The sequence below is a fragment of the Dendropsophus ebraccatus genome, chromosome 12 (genome assembly GCF_027789765.1).
Source record: "Dendropsophus ebraccatus isolate aDenEbr1 chromosome 12, aDenEbr1.pat, whole genome shotgun sequence".
Lineage (NCBI taxonomy): Eukaryota > Metazoa > Chordata > Amphibia > Anura > Hylidae > Dendropsophus > Dendropsophus ebraccatus.
In genome coordinates this window covers 25,619,755-25,645,350 of record NC_091465.1, presented here as the reverse complement: position 1 = coordinate 25,645,350, position 25,596 = coordinate 25,619,755, and the positions used below count along the sequence as shown (strand labels likewise).

Sequence of the window (25,596 nt, the reverse complement as noted above, 5' to 3'; positions counted from 1 at the left end):
TAGGGAGTTACCAGCCTGTGTGTCTTCTATATGCAACCAGATTCATACTCAATCACAAGATCTGATGAATAACCATAGGATTAAGTCTTGTACAGTCAATTTAACACCTGCTGACTTACATACATTTCTTACCTCTTGGAATGGTGAAGTAGCTCCTGGGTGTGGGATCCCAACATTTAGCTACAGTGAGGCTTATTGGCCTGGAACAATATGAGAGACTTAATGAGACGGATATATGGAACTATAGTCATTCTATGTACCACCTTATGTGCTTCTGTACTGTGCTGGATATTTTCTGTGGTATGGCATCCTATACATAGTACATAGTGGATACTGTAATTCAGCTTTCCAGCACAGGTTATATACAGCACCATAAGAATATATTGACATGTGAGAAGTCTCTGCGACTGTTTGATTCAATACTTTATTATAATAATAGTAATAATATTTAAATTTATAGCGCCAACAGATTCCACAGAGCAGATACTTTAGCAGAAGAAACCGATATAGATGAATGGAAGAGATTTTCAGTTGCTAAAATGCCTACAAAAACCCTGTCCCGTGTGAGCCCACCTTATGGCCGGTTTACCACTAGGATAACACAGATGTATATTTGCAGTTTGACTCATTAGACCCACGGTCAGGATTTATCAGGCCAGGACTTATCTATGCAAAAACGTGTGTTACACTAATGTTAATCCGGCCTAAGGCTATGTTCACACTACGTAAGTTCCGCAAAACAGCCGTGATTTCTGCGGTACTTACTGTCCGTAGTGCTGCAGGCTGAGGGAATCCCGGATGGAGTGTATACACATGGTAAACACTCCGTCCGGGATCCTTAGCGGCGCCGCGAGAAACTGACATGTCGGTTTTCTGCGGCCGCTATTCAGTGAATAGCGGCCACAGAAAACCCTGTCAGTGCACACTATGGAGCGAGCGGCTCCAGCCGCACGCTCCATTGTGTGCAGTGGGGAGTTCTGATGCGGATGCGCCCGCAACAGAACTCAGCGACGCTAAAGATCATCTGGCCGGTACCGCAGTACGGAAGGGCCGGTCTCATACTTTGTGTGACCAAAGCCTAATATAGTATTTCTCATGAGTCACAAAGGTTACACAATTTGCAGATATATGTATATAATATATAACGCTGACCACAACTTGTCATATTACATACCCTGGTTTCGATACAATTTCCCTTAAAACTCTGACGGCATCATCATTGCTCATATTCTCAAAATTTACATCATTCACCTGCAAAGTGACAAAAAGTATATGTTAAAGAGGGTTTATAGATAGTATGAGATGGATGGATGGATGGATAGATAGATAGATAGATAGATAGATAGATAGATAGATAGATAGATAGAAGATAGATAGATAGATAGATAGGAGATAGATAGATAGATAGGAGATAGATAGATAATTGATAGATAGATGATTGATAGATAGATAGATAGATAGATATGAGAGAGATAGATAGGAGATATATAGAAAGATAGATAGATAGATAGATAGATAGATAGATAGATAGATAGATAGATAGATAGATAGAACATAACATTGTGTAAGTAGATAGCTATACTGCAGGTAGACAGAAAGGCGGATAGAAGAACAGACAGATGATAGACAGATAGATAGATAGATAGATAGATAGATAGATAGATAGATAGATAGATTCTATAACTAGATAGCTACAGTATGATATAGATAGACAGCTAAATAGGATATTCTGTAGGTGGCTAGATAGACAAATAGCGTAGTATAGCAGATAGATAGATAGATAGATAGATAGATAGATAGATAGATAGATAGATAAAATATAACATTGTGTAGGTAGAGAGGTATACTGTAAGTAGACAGAATGGCAGAGAGAAGAACAGACAGATGTAAATGTGAATACTCTGATTTTAATATTATTGATCATAATTGGTACCAACATGATATGAGATGAGTAAATCACATGGCAGTGCCCACATCTTGTATGCCTGGCACCTTTCCCAAGAACATTAAAATGCAATGAACACATTTATTCCTCATTCTTCATTTAAATTGGGGAGGTTATAAGGAGGGAAACAATTCCCAGTATATATAAGGCTTAGTGATATCAAAGGCGGCTGACACGAGCCTGTGATGGCATTAAAGCCTCCCCTGAGTAATCGCAGCCAACTCAAAGAAACACAAGTAATCTTGTAAATGACTCCTGAGGCTTTGTGATAAGCGGCCCACATCTTACTTGTTGTTTCCGCAGCGTTCCTCCACTTTTGTCTTTCAGGATGGAATAATACCATAAGGCAGGCTTAATTAATACTGCAGCGTCTATGGCGCAGACTGGGCGTAACCAATAGCAACCCGACTTCTAGGCTTTGATCAGTCAGCTGCATACTGATATAACCTCAATGTCAGCACATGGCAAAGATCTACTATACAGCTTATAATTCTGATTGTTAAAGGACCTCTGGACCTAAATCCCATGGTTATTGAAGCCGGGCAGTAAAGATTATAATTTTGTGGCGGGTTCAACTGTTGGTATAAGGTGTATGGGCTTTGCCCGAACAACCACCAATGGCAGTTTTGATAGGGGTCCAGCGTGATGGAAAATCCCCTCCTGACCCCTTTGTTCTGGGAGAGATAAAGTGCAGCCAGAGCTCTCTGGCTATGGCTTAAAGCCCTATTTTACGGGTCGTTTAGAGGAGCAAACGAGCGCTCTCAGCGCTCGTTTGCTCCTCGTTCCCTGCTCGCTGCCGCCGCTATTCAGTGCGGCAGCAGCGAGCGGGTGAGTGCGGGAGGGGCGGCGGGGAGCTACGGGGGGAGGGGGGGGAAGTTCTGCCTGGGTGATCGCTGATTGCCCGGGCAGCCCATAGGATACAGCAGCGTCTGCTGCTGATGCTCCTATTCAACGGAGCGACGGCAGCAGATCGTTGCTGTATCAGTCGTTTCTTTTTCAACATGTTGAAAAACAAGCGACTGCAACGATCAGCCGACATGAACGATGTCGGCTGATCGTTGCACTCTATTCCACGGGGCGATTATCATCCGTAGAGGCCGATATCGGCCGAATACGGACGATAAGCGTTCTGTGGAATAGGGCCTTTATCTCTTACCTCCCCATAAAGGACCGTGATGGGAGACAGGGGCCAGATGGGAGACATAACTGATGATCAATCATCTGTCAGTTATTGCCATGTTAAGTGCGCATTATAGATAGCTAGCAGCTCTGTGGTGTGCCACTGTAAGAGCAGCACTTTACTACAAGGTCCCCATACACTTATGTGAGCCCAACTGTCATGAGTATTAGAAGACTCCATTGACAGTTGATGTTTGTGGAGATAGGCATCACACAGGATGGAATTTTACTTCCCAACCCATTTGTTCTTAGAGAGATAAACCACTGCCAAAGCAGTTTACCCCTCCCCATAAAAAAACACGGGAACCTAAGTCCATGCCAAACATTACTTTGTATGGGGAGCATAGGAGAGATAACTGTCAGCTGAACAATATGTGGCTCAGGGAAGAAACGGAGTGCTGCACCTCACACCTATGGCTGATACTAGTGCCGCTTGGCTAAATAAAAAACACATCAGAATTTTGTGTATGAATTGATCAAGCCATACTGCCCCATGTACCTCGTGCCGGTATCTGATACACATGGGTCCCTACACTAAGTCCACACCGTGCCAGTCAGTGGCCACCAACCCCGCAGGCGTGCACAGTCAGGGAACGGGGGCCATGGGACGGCCCTGCGACCCCCATGCCACAGGACCAGACCCAAAAACACCACACCAGAACCCGGCCAGCACCGCCGGCGGAGAAGGTCGCCCCCAAGCAGCACAAGTCTGGATAAGGTATTGCGCTCACCATAGCTGCAGCAAACAGAATGGGAAAAAAACAGGAGGGATTAAAACCATGTGCACTCAGGTGTCTCCTGCTAATTGCGGTCATGTGGGTCTCACCAGGAGGAGTGCAATACACGGAGAAAAGAGAGAAACAAAATGTGGCTCAGGGAAGAAACGGAGTGCTGCACCTCACACCTATGGCTGATACTAGTGCCGCTTGGCTAAATAAAAAACACATCAGAATACATACAGTTCTCCCTCTCTGAACAGCTAGCACTCCTTTATAAGACCCACATGACCAAAATTAGCAGGATATGTCTGTGCTCACATGTCTGGACCCTATGTCTTCCCCATTCTGTGAGAGCAGCAATGGTAAGTGTAATACCATATCCATACTTGTGTCGTTTGGGGGCAGCCTTCCCCGCCGGTGGTGCTGGCTGAGTTTTGGTGGGGCTTTTTGGGTCTGGTCCTGTGACATTGGGGTTGCAGGGCCGTTCCATGGCCTCCCTTCCCTGCATGTGCACGCTTTGCGGGGTTGGCGGTCGCTGACCGACACGGTGTGGAGTTAGCGTAGGGACCCGTGTGGACCAGAGGACCTGCGCGGTGGTACACGGGGCAATATGGCTTGATCAATTCATATACAGACACTCTGGTGTTGATTTTTAATATAGGCTTAGCGGCATTAGTATCAGCCATAGATGGGATGTGCAGCCGTTCCACTCTCTCCAGTTCGTGTCAGCTGAACAATATTTGAAAGTGTACGGACACCTTGAGAGCAGTGAGACTATGGTTGAACTAGACGGACATGTGTCTGCCAGTAAGTGGTCATAGTGAAACCAACAGAAGGGTTCTAAAGAGGCCTGTAATAATATTACAGCTTGTAATCACTAGATTCCAGAGACGGGGTGGTTCATTAAGAGATCTATTCTAAATTTCCCTTCCTAAAATGTGGGAAATTAGCTTCTTCCTTACGGTGTTTTTCTTTTACTTCATCTGGATCAACACTAAAGGATAATAGGCTGAACTGGATGGACATTTATCCTTTTCAGCCTTACAAACTATGTAACTATAGTCCTATGGGTAGAATCCTGTAGGCTGTTAGAATTTTATTATAGGACAACGTGTTTCAGGGCAGGATTGGTGACTTCATCAGGTATGAGGACCTGATGAAGGGGGCCAATCCAATCCAGCCCTGAAACGTGTTGTACTATCATAAAGTTCTGACTTACATAAGATGTTGCGGTGCAGTGCTTCCTTCAAACAAGATAATAGGATTCTACCCACAGAACCAGATTTACTATGGTCTCAAGGATGACGGAGAGGAAGCTGCAGCGCCGTCTCCACCAAGTGCTTGAGTTTAAGCCGACACCATAGCTGTGCCTGGACGACACAATAAGACCAGGAGAACAGGTTTCCAGTAACCCTCTCCTGGGCACCTGGCCATACTGTTTTAGGCTATGTTCACGCAACATATCTTTTCGTAAAAGTGAGGCCGTTGTTGCAATCGGCAACAAAGGCCATACTTTTTACAAAAAATACATTACCTTGTCTTCTATGGAATCCTGGCCGGAGCGTATACACTTAGTAGAACTCTTCTATGGAATCTCTCGCGGCTCCGTAGAAAATTGACATGTCAGTTTTCTGCGGCCGCTATTCAGCGAATAGCGGCCGCAGAAAAGAAAACCTGTCAGTGCACACTATGGAGCGAGCGGCTCCGGCCGCATGCTCCATAGTGTGCAGTGGGGAGCTCTGATGCGGGCGCGCACGGATGCGCCCGCATCAGAACTCTGCAGCTGCAAAAATCATCCGGCCAGTACGGAACGGCCGGTCTCTTACTAAGTGTGAACATAGCCTTATTCTGCACTTTAGTATACTGTTGTTATTTTTTTAACTATGGTCCCTAAACCAAGATATCAGACTACAATGAATTTTTTTACCTTCATGCAAAGAGATAAAAATTAGTGGATGTAATAATATAATATGATCCTATACGACACCTGCAGAAGCATATCTCCAGGCTCAATGCGTCCATCCGCTGCTACGGCGCCACCTTTCATGATGGATCCAATATAGATTCCCCCATCCCCGCGGTCATTGCTCTGACCCACAATACTGATCCCCAGGAAGTTGTATTTCTCTGGTGAAATAGAATCACAACAAAGGGTTAAATCATCCAGGCCTAGTCGTATGCTATGTACATACATGTCTGAAAACATCTATTATTTATGTTGCTGCATTTACACGGAAATATACATATATATGATGTGCTGCTAGGGTAACACATATTCTATGGCATTCCCTTTAGATACAATGTCACGGCTATTTTCGACCATGATGTCCTTTTTTTTTCTAGGCCTGCAGGTATAAGCCACTACTGTGATCCCTGTGGTAGTCATGGTAACGTATGTCACTATGACTTTCAAGCTACTTGTTCATTCCAAGTAGAGGTCACAATAGTCTAAGGGCCCTATTCCACCGGACGACTATCGTTCGCATAATCGTTAACGATTAACGATCTCAAACGACCGCTATTGCGAAAGACCTGAAAACGTTTACTCATTTCCATGGAACGGTAATCGTTACTTATGATCGTATTTGCGATCGTTTTTTCTTCGCTATTGCGTTCGTATCTCCCGCAAACGACCGAACTACGTTGTATTCAATGCGAACGATTAGCGAACGTTTTGCGAACGAGCAACGATAAAAATTGGTCCAGGTCTTATAAAGCGATCAACGATTTCTCGTTCGGTCGTTAATCGTAATAGCGGTAGTCTGAGATTGTTAATCGTTGACGATTATGCGAACGATAATGGTATGAATATATCTGTGCTGTCAATTTCCAGATCAGATCAGTATATACATACCTTTTGCACTGCTTGTGATCCGGCATCCTGCTCTTCAGCTCTCCCATCCTGCATTCGGTATCCAGAAGGTCGGGAGTGGGAGGATGGGAGTGCAGTATACTGGATCAGAAGCTGCACAGAAGGTTACTATACACTGCTTGTGATCTGGAAACTGAAAGCACATGCATATCCATTTTCCTGCTCCTTAGCTGATCGCTGTCACTTTTACATGGTCTGATTATCGGCCACTGGTGTGTTTCTAGCAACGCTCCTGGCAGGCAATCAGCCCGTGTAACAGGCCCTTAAGAATTAATGATCGGATAAAACCTTTAAAGGAGAAGTCCGGCGACAGCTGGCAGGGGCAGGAGGGAATGTGATAATGAGAACACACTTACCTCTCCCTGTGCCCGCGGTGAGCGGCAGGACCGGCCTCAGGACGCCCGCCAGTAGTTGTGATGATGGGGAAAATGCCTGTCCCGGCTGATGGACTGGCCGCTCAGACAATCAGTGACTGAAATGACGTCCTGTCCGAGTCACTGACTGGCTGAGTGGCCAGTCCATCAGCCGGGTCATGACGTGCACACCCCAGAGATCCCGGAGGGTTCCAAGGCCAGTCCCGCCGCTCACTGCAGACACGGGTAGAGGTAAGTTCGTATTATTATTACTTATTATTATTATTAAATTCCCCCCTGCACCTGCCAGCTGTCGGATTTTCAAAATCGCCGGACTTCTTATATTAACACATACTGCCATTGAAAATCAGTTCCATTCATTGTAATGGGGTTGCTTTAGTGTCGAGCACACAGATTTCTGAAAGCCCCATTCGAATGCATGGAACAGTCCCAACAATTTCTGTAACAAATCTGCTCTGTAAATATACTTTCTCTCTTAAAGGGTATCTTATTTAGACTATGTTCCCACTATGGGATTCTGTCAGGATAAGGTGTCCGTTCATTATTTGTGGCCGTCGTTATTAATAGACGGCCGCCCTTTCCTCATAAATGCTGGCCCGTTCCCCTCACACTACGTATATTTCAGTCAGTATTGTGGTCCTCATATTGCAACCAAAACTAGGAGTGGATTAAAAACACAGAAAGGCTATGGTCACACAATGGTGAAATTGAGTGGATGGCCGCCATATAACAGTAAATAACGGCCATTATTTCAATACAACATCCATTCAATTTCAACATTGTGTGAACAGATCCTTTCAGTGTTTTTAATCCACTCCTGATTTTGGTTGCAATATGAGGACCACAATACTGACTGAAATATACGTAGTGTGAACCCAGCCTTAAAGTGCACCTGTCTAATAAGAGGTATCATAATATATACAACGGGAGTGCCGCTTACCCATGTTCAATGTAACTGTGATGATATTTAGGGACATGGTTGAGTCTGTGATGCTGCTGAACGATGAGGACTGTAAATGAGAATACAAGACAGAATCAGAAACAATATAAGATATGCCCTACTAACATTTAGTAATGCCTTACATGTTAACTAACCTTCAACCCTTATTTTAATGGCCATGATATATAAATCTGTGTTGTAACTATATAACACACTTAAAGGAGAAGTCCGTCAAAAATTTTTATTAAACTTTTGGATTGCCCCCCAAAAGTTATACAAATCCCCAATATACACTTATTATGGGAAATGCACATAAAGTGCTTTTTTTCCCTGCACTTACTACTGCATCAAGGCTTCACTTCCTGGATAACATGGTGATGTCACTTCCTGGATAACATGGTGATGTCACTTCCTGGATAACATGAAGATGTCACTTCCTGGATAAAATGGTGATGTCACATCCTGGATAACATGGTGATGTCAATTCCTGGATAACATGGTGATGTCACTTCCTGGATAACATGGTGATTTCACGACGCGACTCCCAGAGCTGTGCGGGCTGTGGCTGCTGGAGAGGATGATGGCAGGGGGATGCTCAGTGTCCCTCCAGTGCCCTGTGTCCCTCAGTGTCCCCCTGCCATCATCCTCTCCAGCAGCCACAGCCCGCACAGCACTGGGAGTTGAGTCATGACATCACCATGGTATTCAGGAAGTGACATCACCATGTTATCCAGGAAGTGACATCACCATGTTATCCAGGAAGGGAAGCCTTGATGCAGTAGTAAGTGCAGGGAGAAAGCACTTTATAAGCATTTCCCGTAATAAGTGTATATTGGTGATTTGTATAACTTTTGGGGGGCAATACAATACTTTAATAAAAATTTTCTCTGGACTTCTCCTTTAAATGCCATACTGGAGCTCTAGGTCTCCTGTGCGTTCACACCTACAGGATCTGCAGCAGATCTGTAGCAGATTTGATGCTGTGTTCAGTTATTTAAATGAAATCTGCTGCAGAAAATCAGCTGCAGATCCTGTAGGTGTGAACGCACCATAACAGAATATGTACTACTCACCCTGTCGATTTGTCTCATCTTCTGCTTCCGTCGCCTTCTTTTGTGCTTCCGTATAAGTCTTGAGGATGTGCTCTGCTCCGTGGAGCTGCTTAACCTGTATCATGTAGAAATGTATATTTATTATAATATGGCTCAATAGTGATTACTATCATAGTCACCAAGCTCTTGTCATGTTTCTAGGTTTTTGTATGGGAAATACACTTTGTTTTACTGTGCTATGTTTACTCGATCATTTATTTAACTGATAATATTGTGTACGATGATATATGATGTATTAAATCCTTCACTTACCTGTATGTTTTCTCTATAGTAAACATATTATTATGAAAATTTGGATAATATTATGTTAAAGGGGTATTCCCCCCAAGAGCAAAAAAAATAAAATGCTCCCAAACCTAGCTGGTCCTAGCTGGCGGGTTGGGGGAATGCTGGGGGCGCGTGGGCCGGGCGAGTTCCGGGTGATGGGGGTGCCGCCGCTGTCGGTGAGTTACCGGGCGGGGGGTGGGTGGGGGGGTGTAGCGAGGCGGGTTGGGGGAATGCTGGGGGCGTGCAGGCCGGGCAAGCTCCGGGGGGGGGGGGGGGGGGGGGTGCAGCCGCCGGTATGCGCGGGTGACACGGGGATGGTCCTGCCGCAAATGATGCGGGGGGCCGGAGGGCGGTTGCCCGTAAGCGCCGCAGCTGGGGGACGGGGGACGGGGGGGGGAGGTGGCTGCCAGTAAGCGCCGACACGCGTGAGGGGGCACAGTCAGGGGGTGAGCTCTGGGGCTGGGGCCACACGGTGTGGGTGACAGGGGTGGCTGCTGTTAGAAAGGGAGACAGTGACAGCTGCACTGATCACTGTCTCCCTCTCTTACAGAAGCCATCCCCTGTCAGTGTCCTTCATCACTTCAGATTGGCTGGGTTAGAAGCGCTAACCCAGCCCATTGAAGAGATGCAGGACACGTGATGCCGTCTCGGAGAGTCGGGGCCAGGAGCAGGGAGCGTGTCGGAGTGGACTGAGGTCTGATGATTCTATGCAATCCGAGGGGCTGGGGGCACCTAGATAACAGCAAAACTGTGCAGAATCCGTTATAACTTTATATTGGAAAGATGGAAAGCTACGAGTGGGCAACGTATTAATGCAAAAATAATTTTGGGGGGAATACCCCTTTAAGTTACATTTTGGCATCGTCTTCTAAGCCCAGGAGAAGGGTGATCCTTCAGCCATTGTTCCCTAGAGGTTTCCTCCACAAGGGGGTTTTCCACTCCTAAATGCTGGAGAATGACTCTTTGGGAGCTGAAAGTTTAATGCCTTTTCATAGATGTTGGCCTGCTTTTAGTTTAAAATTTTCTATTTTAAACATTTCAGACTAAAGGGTTTTTTAATATGAAATCAGTGGGATATTTTAACTGTATACCAAAAGCCACTTTCCAGAGTAAAATCAGTGATCAAAATTCAGTGGTACAACTCCCCTTAAACCGGACCTTGTGAATAGACTTTAAGTTTGGAACAAGGAAATCACCAGACACAGTATCCAATAAATGAAATCAAGCAATCTAAAATGATGTGACGCATTTCGAAGGTAGATCACCTTCTTCATCAGGCAAGCTAAAATCAGATTCATAACATCCAATCCTCTAAAAAAGAAATGTATACTGGAGTATACTAAACACCACTACAGGACTACAGACATACAATGCTAATGCCAGTTAACCATCTCTGTACACAAAGAGATGCAGACATGTTATAGACAATTGGGTGTGGCTTAAAGCTCCTAGGCTGTATAATCAGTAACAACCCCCCTAGCTACAATGTGCCACTTATATTATAGGTGCCATTGTACAGCTACTCTCCTGTATACAGTATATAACATCACTGCGCTTTCATTAAATATTCATTCCAGACAGATGTGTTTTATTCATGCTTATGGAGAAAATACTCCTTGGACAATGATACTGCTCATTGTGGGGAGACGTGTTAGTAGGATCCTTTCATCTTCAGCCCTGCGTGTCCGAGATCTGTACCCGTGAAATTCCTACGGTAATTAATCTGCTCTCAGGATGACAGATATTTCTACATCGCCGGCAGCAATGATTTCATTCTTGGGAGAAGAAACCTAAATGCTGGGGAGATACAGAAGCAGTGTCACACCGTAGACAAAGGCATTACTGCTCGTTTTACACTAGCATATGCCTTTACGCAGGCCTTATTCCCTATTTCGGCGGAATTTGCAGAAATGCGCTTTGTCGTTCTGGATGACGGCTGGAAATGTGTAAAGTCGGTTGTGCCTTCTGGCAGCAAGTTAATTAGAATCTACATTAATTGCAGAAAAAAATGTAATACTGCAGATGGCATAGACAGTAGAGATGTAAGGCGAGGGGGTGGGGGGATGGGGAATAGCATGCGCAGCTTCTATATAAGTAGGCGCAATGTGAATATGAGCCTGAAGGATGTGCAGTTAAATGGGTTGTACTTAAGAGGGTCTGATTTTAATTTATTTTTTGCTATATCCGTCCATTGGCTGTACGTGGTGTTGCAACTCTTCCCCATTCAAGTGACTATGAATTGCAACACCATATGCAGCCAATGGAAAGGTGTGGCGCTGTTTCTGGGGGTAAAATAAGCAGAATCTCTCTTCTGAATCTGAACAACCCTCTTATGATGGAATTCTAGAGCCAAACAGTAATATAAATAACACATTCTCACTTAGTAGCACAGGTAAGTCATGCGCAGTACATGGCTGCAGGCCCTATACTATACATTACATGCTGCACTACAAGAGTATACTAATAAAACTTCCCATGTCCAACAACAAGTATAACAGACCAGCAAAGGGTGGAAAATTACATGGGAAAGGAGAAGGGGGGATACACAGGCCTGAAGCTTTATTAGATAACAGACCCACCAGGGCGAGAGGGGTAGAAGGCAGAAGGATTTAAAACACCTTCAATTAAGGTGCCTCAAAACATGACTGGGGACTTAAAGGGAAACTCCAGCTAAGAAAGATTTAACCCTGTTCAATCCCCACCTCTAATCTAAGCTTAGTTGTAATCGGTTTCTATTACATGAATTGGGCCGTTTGTCTGCAGCACATCCTGACTCACACCCTGAAACTGCTGATAATCATCACTGCCTGGTCCACTCTGTCTCCACTCCTCTATCCTCCTCCTCCCTTCAGAGACCGAGATCACATGATCTCTGTCTCTTCTGTTGCCGGGAAAGCTTTAACACCTTCTATGTAACTCCGCCCACCACTGACATCCCACCTATGAGTAATCACCTGGCTAAGGGCAGGAAAACAACAGCCTCTCCTGAGTAGTATAGGGGAAAGGAGACACTGTTGTTTCGTCTCTCTCTCTTTTGCTAATCTATCTATATAGATGGATAGATAGATAGATAGATAGATAGATAGATAGATAGATAGATAGATAGATAGATAGATAGAAGATAGATGCGGGTACCCAGCATTTTACTCTGAGGTGCAAAGCATGCTGGGAAATATAGTTTCCTCCAGAAGGTGGTGCAACAGAGCTAGATATTCTTATTCCTGGGGGTATCTGAGGCAATGGTGAGACTTTGGTACATTATTTTAGTTGCAATATCCATTGGATAATGCTTATAGTAAATGCTACTATTGTTTTTTTTTTATATCACTACTATGAATCATATGCTTATATTATTTATCATTCCTTATGGTTTTCCAAAGTCTATGTACATTTGTTTTTGTTGTTGTGCAAGTGTGACTGGCATCTCAGGCATACACTAAGGATTTGTACATTTTGCACAGGATGCTACATAACATCCTAGCTGTCTCCCTATTTCTTTATCTTATGGTTGAGTGCACCCATGTGCTTAGATGGCCCGTCTCCTACAGCTTGTTTCCAAAAGTATTACAGGATTCTTGTCAGGACCCCAAACTTCTCCGGCATCCATTATTTCTCCTCATTACCGCATGTGATGACAGCAGTGATCTAGATCTTAACGCTGATGTGTCTATGAGGATTTACATCAACCCATCAATTGTAACTAGTCTCTTCATCTCTAAACTCTAACCTCCAAAACAAACCCACTGTCATCTCAGATGCATCCCACCCTTGTCAGAGCCTGCAGGAGTGAAGCCCCGGGGAAGGCGTCTTGATCTCTGGGTACTGAGCATGCCAGATCATAAGCGGAGAGAGAAGAGATGTGATGACAAGGAGAGGAGACACACCTTGACCACAGCCACCATGGCAGCTAGAGTCTAACTGCTTGGTGGAATCGTCACGTTCTGGCTTGTCTTGACATATTGTTGGAAATGTTCTACTTCTCTGTCAGACATAGATAATCATACAAGTAATATGATAGACGCCTAAGGTTTATGTGTTGTTTTTATTATTAAAGGGGCACTCCAGCGAAAAACTGGTTTCAGAAAGTTACATAGATTTGTAATTTACTTCTATTTAAAAATCTTTATTCTTCCAGTACTTATCTGCTGCTGTATGTCCTGCAGGTAGCGGCGTCTTCTTTCCAGTCTAAAACAGTGCTCTCTGCTGCCACTGTCCAGAACAGGAGAGGTTTTCTATGGGGATTTGCTACAGATCTCTACAGTTCCTGTCTAGGACAGAGGTGACAGCAGAGAGTACTGTATCAGACTAAAAAGAAAACATCATTTCTTGCAGGTCATACAGCAGCTGATAAGTACTGGAAGACTAGAGATTTTTAAATAGAAGTAAATTACAAATCTATTTAACTCTCTGAAACCAGTTGATGTGAAAGAAAAAGATTATAGCCGGAGTACCCTTTTAAAATTGATTTTGGATTTTCCTACCAAACATAGCCTAAAACTAGAGTCTAAACATTTAGCAAAAGTTCACATAAAAATCTTTTTAAGGGGCTGTGTATGAGAAAATTAAGAGTTCCATCACTCCATTTTCCAAAACACTTTAAATATTCTGTCCTAGACCAGTGGTGCCCAATGTTACAAGGTCATGTGCCCCGTGGTTTGTAAAGTATTGCTAAACAAACACTATGGGGGACAATTATTATTATTGCGCTGGGCTTAAAAATGTTCCCGCAGTGCCGAGGCTCTGGGGATTTATGTAAATACATAAATCTTGTGCGTATCGGAGCCCCTCCGTGTGCACAAAGTGGAACCTAAGTTTGAATGACATTTTTCCAATGTGCAGCCGCACCCCCTGTTCTGCCCAATGCGAATAGAATATTAGCAAAACCAGTGTTTATGAATATATTTACATGCATCGGCTCCATCTGCGCCATAAAAAGGCATATTAGCCTGATAATAAATGTCCCCTTATGGGTTTTATGAAATTGGTGTACCGTGACAACCTAGAAAGTTCCAGAAATGTAACACACCGACACCTGTAACTACCGCTGACTGGAATACTGACCTCTAAGAGTTCTAAAATAAAGCCGCTATGATGTCTGAGCGTTCTAGAATACCAGAATTTTGACATCTCAGGGTTCTAGAATAAAGCCACAATGAAGGCTAAGACTTCTAGAATACAAACATCTGTGTTCTAGAACACTGGTTCTAAAATCCAGAACAGGTAAAGACCATGCCCCCTCCACAGCTTACCGAGCCCCCCTGCCTACCCAAATCACGGGTTTGAACAAGCGTTTGTGACTTTTGGGGGATCTATGGTAGGTGCAGCCTTCTAGAATACGAACACAGATGGCTAAGAGTTCTAAACCAATGGCATGCTGACATTCTAAGGGTTCTTTAATACTAGAATACTAACATCTAAGAGTTTGAGAAACCCAATAGTGCTAGAACACCAGCATATTCATAGAGTTCTAGGACACTGGCACCCTAGAAGCTAAGTTTTAGAACACTGGTATCTAGAACACTAGCACACAAATGGGTAAAAAGTTCTAGAACACTGACATGTACTGACATGTAAACTGTCACTATGATGGTTTACAGTTCTAGAACACCAGAACTTTGACATCTAATAGCTGAAGAATACTTGCACCCTGACAGACTTTCCAAACCATTGAATACTGATATCTATGAGGTCTAGAATAAACTCTGACACCAACACATACACATCTGATGGTTAGCATATACAACACTGGCACCCTGACAGCTAAGTTTTAGAACACAACATATAAAAGTTCTAGAACACAGACACAGAAAGCAAATGTTCAAGAACACTGGCATTCTGGTGTCTAATAGTTCCAGAATGAAACCACTATGATGGTTCAGATTTATTTAACACCAGCATATTTAATTTAAGGGCTCTAGAACACTGGCACCCTGAAAGCTAAGAACACTGGCACACTGATAAAGAAAAGTTCTAGAACTTGTGCAGATGACTAAGAAATCTAGAGCGCTGGTATCTAAGAATTCTAGAACATTAGCACATTAAAGTTTAAGAACTCTAGAATACTGACACTATGTAGGGTCCTATACTGAGTCGAATGCCGTAATAAAAAGGGAAGGGGTCACAGGCCCCTAGCCTAACAAGGATCTACAAACTCCGGAACATACCTGCTAGTGTTGTCCTCATCAGAATCCACAAAACTGCTGGACTCCAGCTCGCTGCTCATCACGGTGGACGTGCTGTCATATCCTCCCGTCTCCCGTATACGCTCCACTTTGGGGTGCCCATTGATCCTTGGAACTGCCACAGAGAATAAACAATGAGATGAGCAGGAGCCCCCTGGACCACCATTATCAGCAAATACCAAGATAACAGTTGTGATCAAAGCAAAGAGTCTGTACAAGAGACAGAAACCAGTGCACAGTACAGTAGGTTCAGCAGAGTCCTCCTATATAGATAGGGGCACCTGAGGAACAAATATCATCATCTCGCTCCATGGACGTCTTCCTTTAATCAGAATGAAAAATGGCCGACGCTGTGACGGAGAGACACCAAAGCTGAGAACAGGTCATGCCTTTAATCAGACTAATAGGCGCTGTCATTTCCAGGCTGTTTGATGTGAGATGCCCTGACTGATGAAGATGAAGGAGCGTTACCTCACAGCGCATCTCTGTCATCATCTACCAGGACCGGAGCTCCTCCAGGACGTCACCGGCCCCTGCCGGCTGTCATACCGCCGCTATCATCTACTTGTACTGTACACATCAAGACAGCAATAGGAAGCAGGAGAAGAGTCATTCTTTCCTGACAACTTGCTAAGAAGTCAATTCCACCTCTGGGGGAGGAACACTATGGCCGCCTTTATACAAACCGCAAAGCAAGCTATTGTAGTGTCACTCTTGTATTATTTTTTTTTTTTTACAGAAATCAATAGTTCAGGCGATTTTAAGAAACTTTGTAATTAGGTTTATTAGGCAAATATGCCATTATCTGCATTCAAAAAGACTTTCCCCAGCCCCCCCCCCCTCCCTCCTCTCTCTCATCCACTGCTCATTATCAGGAAATCTCAACTCTTTTATATCAGTCGGGCCCTGTGTAACCTATGGAGAGGGAAGGGGGGATGAGGGAGATTAGTCAGCAGCAGAGAGCAGAGAACAAAGGATTACACAGCAGGACCTGTATGAAAGTGGTATTCAGAGGTCAGTGATAACTTCAGAGGAGATAGGCCCGTGATGTAGCTGTAAATTAACTCTTTGTTGTCCTGTTTTGGTGCCTCATCTCCCTCCACCCCTCCCCTCTCCATAGAGAACCATGAAGATTAGGCTTGAGAAAGGCACTGATGGACTATAGTGCCGAAACGCGTCGCTACTTTTAATAAATTTATTTTATTTTTTGTTACTATTATCTTGGCTGGGAGTCATAATTATTGGTAGCCATCACTGCTGAGCTTACCATTGACTACCCCCTTTATCATTTATACCTGCGCCGGCATTGTGAAGGATCTTGTTTGGTCCCTAAAGTCCTTTAAGGACCTGGTTGTTGTAGAGAACCATGAAGACAGGGGGAGAGCTTCAAACTGCTTTTTCATGATAAAAATGCATTTTTCGGCTAATAAACCGAATTACAAAGTTTCTTAAAATCGTGTGTACTATTGATTTCTGAAAAAAAAATGTAAACATTTTTTTTTTTAAAGCTTTACAAAATATGGGATTGAGGAAGAACATAAAAAACCTAGTCCCATATCCCCTATTAATAATAATTCCATTATTTATAGAGCACCAGTTTATTCTGCAGCACTTGTCTTCGCTGAAAATCAGTCTCTGTCCCCATTAAAGCTATACATATATATATATATATATATATATATATATATATATCAATTTACTTATCTGTATGTTTTAGACCAAAGAAACCAGAGAACATTGGAGAAGGCCACACAAACATGGGGAGAACATACAAAGTACTTGCAGATGTTGTTGGTAGTAGGACGAGAACCCAGGACCCCAGCTCTGCAAAGTAACAGTACTAACTACTAAGCCACTGTGCTGCCCGCTGCAGCCCTGGCGCTCAGGGGAATGCCCTGGTGATATCACCATACACTGTGCACAGGACCACTGCAGCCAATGATCACTAGTACGAGCAACTGTAGTGTTGGCGTTGAACCCGAAGCTATTGTAGGGGTAAGTATACTTTTTTTTTTAATTTACCCTCTCATCCATGACTCCTGGAATTTTTTTTAAAATAAAACCCAGAAAACCATTTAAATTTCAGCTTACGTCATACATCCACATAATGCCAGAAAACAGTAATACAGCCACATACAGCCTAATCAATACCTTATAACGTTGCCATTAAAGGGGTTAAAAATGTTTTTAAATCATCTGTTGTCAGAAAGTTATATAGATTTGTAAATTTACTTCTATTTGAAAAAAATCAGCTGCTGTATGCCCTGCAGGAAGTGGTGTATTCTTTCCAGTCTGACACAGTGCTCTCTGCTGCCACCTCTGTCCATGACAGGAACTGTCCCGAGCAGTAGCATATACCCATAGAAAACCCCTACCGCTCTGGACAGTTCTTGACATGGACAGAGGTGGCAGTGAAGAGCACTGTGTCAGACTGGAAAGAATACACTGCCTCCTGCAGGACATACAGCAGCTGATAAGTACTGGAAGACTGGAGTTCAATGAATAGCGGCCACAGAAAACTGACATGTCAATTGTTTGTGGCACCGTTAGGAGTCCCGGCCGAAGCGTATACTATGTATATACTCTCCGTCCGGGATCCCATAGACACCCGGCCAGCGTATTTTCTCGTATTAACTACGGCTGTTGTTGCCGACTGAAATACGGAAAAATACATTGTGTGAACATAGTCTAATACTATAATCCAGTTCCCCAATAACGCTGGGTTCACACACAGTATTTTTGCTCTGTATTTTGGTCCTCATATTGCAACCAAAACCAGGAGAGGACTGAAAACACAGAAAGGCTCTGTTCACACACTGTCGAAATTTAGTGGATGGCCGGCATTTAATGGCAAATAATTGGCGTTATTTTAAAACATTGGCCGCTGTTATGAAATGACGGCCATTATTTGTCATAAAATGACGTCCATCCACTAAATTTCAACAGTGTGTGAACATAGCCTATCTGTGTTTCCAATCCACATTGTTCACAGAATGGCCGGTGTTAGGGCCCTATTCCACCGGACGATTATCGTTCGCATAATCGTTAACAATTAACGATCTCAAACGACCACTATTGCGAAAGACCTGAAAATGTTCACTCATTTCCATTGAACGATAATTGTTACTTATGATCGTATTTGTGATAGTTTTTTCTTCGCTATTTCTTCGCTATTGCGTTCGTATCTACTGTGAACGACTGAACGATGTCTTATTCAGTGCGAACGATTTGCGAACGAGCAACGATAAAAATAGGTCCAGGTCTTATAAAGCGATCAACGATTTCTCGTTCGGTCGTTAATCGTCAACTGCATTTCAACCGAACGATTATCGTTTAGATTCGAACGATTAACGATAATCTGAACGATAATCGTCCGGTGGAATAGGGCCCTTATATGTAGTGTGAACATGGCCTAAGGGCCCTATTCCACCGGACGATTATCGTTCAGATAATCGTACGATAATCATTCGGTTGAAATGCAGTTGACGATTAACGATTAACGACCGAACGAGAAATTGTTGATCGCTTTATGACCTGGACCTATTTTTATCGTTGCTCATTCGCAAAACGTTCGCAAATCGTTCGCATTGAATAAGACATCGTTTGGTCATTCCCAGTAGATACGAACGCAATTAAGAAGAAATAGCGAAGGAAAAATTATCGCAAATATGATCATAAGTAACGATTATCGTTCCATGGAAATGAGGGAACGTTTTCAGGTCTGTCGCAATCGTTAACGATTATGCGAACGATAATCGTCCGGTGGAATAGGGCCCTAACAGTGTAACACACCGCTTTTTAATTAGATTGTTGATCTCCCACTCTCAAGGAACCCCAGGAAATGGACACTGGGCAATTGCCCCTGACTATAGCGATGTATGGGGCTATAAGTGAGCTAGAAGGATTTTACATCCCGAATCCAGACACAGGTCCAACCTGCCCCTATGAATGAGGCCTCATAGTCTCCATTTTCGTGTTGCCCTCCCTATAGCATTGTTCAGGCTCTTCAATGACAATGGCTCGGTCCTCCTGGATGACACTCACATAGAAGCTTTTGTTGTGTAGGTGTTCCATCTGAAATGTGATATAATGATGGCGCTAAGCCCTGATTATAGCTGATGGCAGCCTGAAGCAACCTTCCACAAGAATGCGGCGTGCCGGAGTTTTATATGCATAATACATTACAAATCATCGCCTCTCAGCTTTCAATCCTATCACTTGACAAGGCGGGTACTGGAAAGGTAAAGACATAAGCATCTATTCCTTCTTCGTCTCCTCAGACATCTTATACCACGCCAGGCTCAGCATGTAATAGGCTTAGGAGGTAGTTTTGTCTTCACAACCCTCCCTAGGCGCAGGCCTCAGTTTTCTAGACAAAATGACTGCGATCACAGATGGAAAACTGCTCCGAAACAAAACATAATCTAATCGTCTCTCTACGCTTTTCATCTTCACGCCCGGATTCAGTTTCTTTACCTCAGCACAACGGAGAATCTGAAGAATGGGGGCAAAACAGCAATGGGGGAAAGATGAGGAAGATTATGCACGTTGCGCAGATGACGTGACAGGAAACCTAGGCCCTGGCCCTTAGGTTAGTTCATAGCTGTCAGCTTACAGTTACTTGTACTGACTCCATCGTACACATGTATGCTCAACTTGGACAAACATGCCAATGGGATGAGGGAATTAAAGGGGTTGTTCACCCCTCAAAAAATTATTTCAAATCAAGTCTTCCAGTAATTATCAGCTGCTGTATGTGCTGCAAGAAGTGGTGTATTCTTTCCAGTCTGACACAGTGCTCTTTGCTATCACCTCTGTCCATTACAGGAACTGTCCAGAGCGGTAGCAAATGCCCATAGAAAACCTCTCCTGCTCTCCAGACTGGGAAGAATACACCAATTCCTGCAGGACAGTAGCTGATAGGCACTTGAAATTTTTAATAGAAGTAAATTACAAATCTCTGGCACTTTCTGGCGCCAGTTGATTTGAAATATATTTTTGGGGGGGGTCAACCACTTTAAGGCTCTATCTGACATATGTGACAGCTGCTTACCTCTTGAGGGCATGAAGCTTGTTGAAATTTAACATAACCTTTAAGCTTCTTACCCCCAACAGCTGCCATTGGTAGTTTAGAGGCCACCACATACAGAGATCGATGACCAATCCCACTGAACATCATAAGTTTGGTGGGCTTTCACAATATGAGGAGGTTTAAAGAGTACCTGTCACTACAAATAACTTTTGACATGTCAACAGGTGATGTGAAATAAAGCAAGTTTGCAATTTACATGAAATATTACTTTTTTTTTAGTTACTATGCTTTATAACAAAGTTATACTTACTTGTATCCAGGTCCAATCTCCTTAAGGACACCTTTTTAGTCTTGTGCTGATTGAAAAAAGAGCACAAGATCAGGAAGTCCCAGGCCATCTGAGCGCTCACAGAGAAAGCAGCCAAGTGACTGATGGACACATTGAGCTGTAACTCTCTGTACTGACCTGGACTTCACGTGTTTAGTCTAGTTTTTTGACTAGCACAAGACTAAAAAGCTTCAGGAGACTGGACCTAGATACAAGTAAGTATAGCTTTGTTATATAGCTGCCTTCAGGAGACTGGAACTAGATACAAATACGTATAGTTATTATATAGCTGCCTTCAGGAGACCGGACCTGGATACAAGTAAGTATAGCTATTATATAGCTGCCTTCAGGAGACTGGACCTGGATACAAGTAAGTATAGCTTTGTTATAATAACTAATAAAGCATTAGAACTAAAAAAAATAATATATTAACCAATACCTCCCTTCCTCAAAGAACACAAAGGGGTAATCCACATCTAAGTAAATAAAGCCTAATCCTTGTATAATGAACAGTTCTGACAGTTTCTAATATACTTTTTTTTCACAATTCTTTCAATTTTTAAGAGCTCTGCCTTGATGTCAGCCAAAGTGAAAATACTTGATGTGGAGAAGATGAAAAACGTACTTCTCAAAAATGAGAGTTGGACATGTTCTAGAGAAAGGTCAAATGTTTTGATCGGTTGTGGTCTGGATGTTTGGACCCCCACGATTATCAGATGGGGCTGGCATAAACACTCGCCCCCCACAGGATGATTATCGTTGGGAAAATCGTTATATCTTGTGTCTTGTCCTGTGTAACTTCAGGCAATGATTGAAAAATTGTTCATGTGTCGTTGATCATTTACATCTGACCCTAAAATCATCGTTAATCGTTCACTTATCATTCGCTAATCGTTCACTGCAGTTCCACATTCGTTCCCTCTAATTCCGCATTTGTTCACTAATCGTTCACTGTTCCAAATTCCAAATCGTTCCTTCTTTTGCTGGGATCAGATGGAGTACACGATGGTAGTAACTGACTATGGTTCTGTGTGATATGGTGAATGATTTTAGATTAACGGCAAACAATCTCGTTTATCGTCAATCGTTTATCATTTAAAATCGCTTCGTCTAATAGGACCCTTACAGTGCGGACTGTCTCCTGCACCAAGACAGAAATAGCAGCAATCTAGGGAGAGAAGTGCTGAGCTTAGTGCTTCTGCTTACTCTATCCAATAATTGGTGGGGATCTGAACTTAAAGGACACCTGTCACCCCCCGTGCCGGGGTGACAGGCTCCCGACCCCCTGTTAGATCCCCCTATACTCACGTGATCCCGCCGGGTCCCGCTTCCTGAGCCGGTCGGGTCACGGAGATATCAGCGCCCGAAGCCCGGCGCGCGCGCTGACAGCAGAGTCAGATGCCCATAGAGAATGAATAGGGAGTCCGATGCTCCGTCATTCTCTATGGGCATCGGACTCATCTCTCAGCGCGCGCGCTGGGCTTCGGGCGCTGAAATCTCCGTGACCCGACCGGCTCAGGAAGCGGGACCCGGCGGGATCACGTGAGTATAAGGGGATCTAACAGGGGGTCGGGAGCCTGTCACCTCGGCACGGCGGGTCACAGGTCCTCTTTAACAGAATTTCTCATGTCTTTAGGACATGGCAAAAAAGTTTTTTTAAAGTGACAGTGCCCATTAAAAGATCGGTTTGCAGCCTTATGTCAGTGGTATACACCAGAAGTGTATACGCCTTACAGACCAAGAGGTCGCTGATTTACAAATTTTGCTTTATAGTGCAGTGTTACCCAAGCTGTGGCTCTCCAACTGTTACTAAACTACAACTCCCATCATAACCTGACAGACTCATGATGGGAATTGTATTTCTGCAGGATCACAACAGGATCACTGGGGTACTGAGATACATCTCCCGCAGGAAACATTGTACGTAATGCAGTAAACAGGACAGATGAAATGTATTATTGCCTATAGCAGCTGACATTATTGTTAAATCCTGTAAACCAGTAAAAAGTCAACCAGTGCACTTTACACAACGCACCCCTAGGGGGCGATAGCTTCTCAAAGGTAAATAAAGGTTTGTTCAATCTATACATATAACCACATATTCCCCACCCTAAGTAATGTTCTATGAATCTATGAAGGAGTAATGGTAGAAATGTTAATCTAAAGACGGCGGCTTTATATTGCCAGTGCTGGCAGGATAATGACTGGATATATTAAGTACTGTAAGTGACGTGAAACATGATAATACATGAGCGTGAAATTTACACTATAAAAGATCAGAGTCAGCCTCCCAGAACAAGAAACCATCCGAGGTCATCAGATGACCCCAGCGCTGCGATCACTTTCACTACAAACGCTACAGATTCTTATCAGAGACTTTCAATATGTGAAGAATTTCTTTATACGGGAGTCCTGGAGTCGTCTTCTTATGGCAAGCCGATAAAATATTCTATTCAGTCATTTCTGCGTTATTGGAAGGGAACCTGTGTGACAACCAATATGGCTGCTCAGGCCTCCGGTAATACACTATGTATAGGATGCAGTAGTAACCGTATTGATAATTGCCTGAAGTGTGAAGACAAATCCGAGCGAGGGATTAAAGGGATTTTCTATGAATAATAAGTGGGATTATAGGAAATCATTAAAAAGATTTTCCCATGTTATAGAGTGACGGCATATTACTGGGATATACTATCACTTTAAATAAGTGTGTGTGTGGGGTGTCTTATCTCTAGGACCCCCCTTATTCTAAGAGTGAACGGAACACTGCTATATCGCTGCACCCTCTTCTAGGTTTTCCCTGACGGACGTCCTGACTAAGCAGTGGGGTCGTGCTGCAGGACTTCAGTCCGTTAATTCTCAGGATTGTGGTGGGGGTCCTAGATTAAAAGTAACAACATAATTTAGCAATATTCCACCATTTTATACAATGGGAAACCCTCTTTACAACAAGTCTATCATTACAACATGAACATCAGCTGTTGTTTGACACGGCCAGTGTTTCAGTGTCAAACAACGGACGATGTCTTAGATGTTCACCTGGCCGATAACGCAGTATTCGAGTGTGCCCGAACTCCAATTTCCCATAGCACACAATGTAAAGCACGGCCAGCAGCCATACTTTACACTGTGAGCACAGGCTATCTTGTACTGCCGCTGTTCACCTGTCAATTATTTTGTACGGCCATATTGTATACAGTGTGTATACACTACGGCCGTTGTTCCATACAATCTAATGTAATGCCACGCTGTCAATAAACAGCCGCCGTTGTTTATTGTAAAAATACGTAGTGTGAACATGGCCTACGACTAAGTTCACACAACATATATATTCATTGATATATATTCAGGATTGCAACAACGGCGGTTATTTAACCTCTTAAGGACGCATGACGTACCCATACATCATGTGTCCGCAAGAGGTGTTCAGAGCGGAGCCGCGCGGCGACCCCGCTCTGAACCGCCGCGATCCCAGGTGCCGCGTGTAGCCCGGGACCGCGGCTATTAGCGGGCACGGTCTGATCGCCGTGCTCGCTAATAAGGTAATTGGATGCAGCTGTCAAAGTTGCCTTCTGCAGCTCTTCCCTGGTGTCTAGTGGCGGAGATTGCCTCCCAGGGACAATGTCCCGGAGGAGCGATCACCGTGTGTGGTGCCGGCCGGGGTCTCCGCCAAGATGGCGCTGATCCCGGCTCGGCACTCGTTTATTTTCGGCTGCAGCAGCCGAAAGTAAACGATTGCCGATCTCATTGAGAGATCAGTATACGTATACTAGAAGTCCCCCAGGGGGAATAATCCTAACCCCAGGGGGGCTTCTAGTATAAGTGTAAAAAAAAAAAAAAGTGTTCTTATTAGTAAAAAGCCCCCTCCCCTAATAAAAGTCAGAATCACCCCACTTTTCCCATGTTTTAAATAAAAGTAGATAAATAAATAAACATGTTTGGTATCGCCGCGTGCGTAATCGCCAGAACTATTAATTAATCACATTCCTGATCTCGCACGGTAAACGGCGTAAGCGCAAAAAAATCCCAAAGTGCAAAATTGCGCATTTTTGGTCGCATCAAATCCAGGAAAATTGTAATAAAAAGTGATCAAAAAGTCGTATATGCGCAATCAAGGTACCGATAGAAAGTAAACAACATGGCGCAAAAAATGACACCTGAAACAGCCCCATAGACCAAAGGATAAAAGCGCTATAAGCCTGGGAATGGAGCGATTTTAAGGAACATATATTTGTTAACAATAGTTTGAATTTTTTACAGGCCATCAGATAAAAGAAAAGTTATACATGTTATATATCGTTTTAATCGTAACGACTTGAGGAACATATATAACAAGTCAGTTTTACCCCAGGGCGAATGACGTAAAAACAAATACCCCCCAAATAAAAGAAATGCATTTTTTTTGTTCAATTTCACCACACTTTGAATTTTTTTCTGGTTTCGCAGTGTACTTTATGCAAAAATTCAGCCTGTCATTGCAAAGTACAATTAGTGACGCAAAAAATAAGGGCTCATGTGGGTTTCTAGGTGGAAAAATGCAAGTGCTATGGCCTTTTAAACACGAGGAAAAAACAAAAACGCAAAAACGAAAATTGGCTCCGTCCTTAAGGGGTTAATGACAGCGGCCGATCGCTTTGATTACTATG

At 43.5% G+C, this 25,596-nt stretch overlaps 1 protein-coding gene across 3 annotated transcripts in view; it reads right to left on the bottom strand.

Annotated features, from left to right (window-relative positions):
- Nucleotides 1-25,596, bottom strand: part of DVL1 (dishevelled segment polarity protein 1) — a 150,112-nt gene that overhangs the window by 22,577 nt on the left and 101,939 nt on the right. For all 3 annotated transcript variants that reach the window (XM_069949078.1, XM_069949079.1, XM_069949080.1), the window contains 6 exons: nucleotides 15,573-15,705; nucleotides 9,103-9,196; nucleotides 8,030-8,099; nucleotides 5,831-5,970; nucleotides 1,175-1,251; nucleotides 133-200 (listed from right to left, as the gene is read on the bottom strand). In XM_069949078.1, coding sequence (XP_069805179.1) covers nucleotides 133-200; nucleotides 1,175-1,251; nucleotides 5,831-5,970; nucleotides 8,030-8,099; nucleotides 9,103-9,196; nucleotides 15,573-15,705 — 582 coding nt within the window. The remainder of the gene's footprint in view (nucleotides 1-132; nucleotides 201-1,174; nucleotides 1,252-5,830; nucleotides 5,971-8,029; nucleotides 8,100-9,102; nucleotides 9,197-15,572; nucleotides 15,706-25,596) is intronic.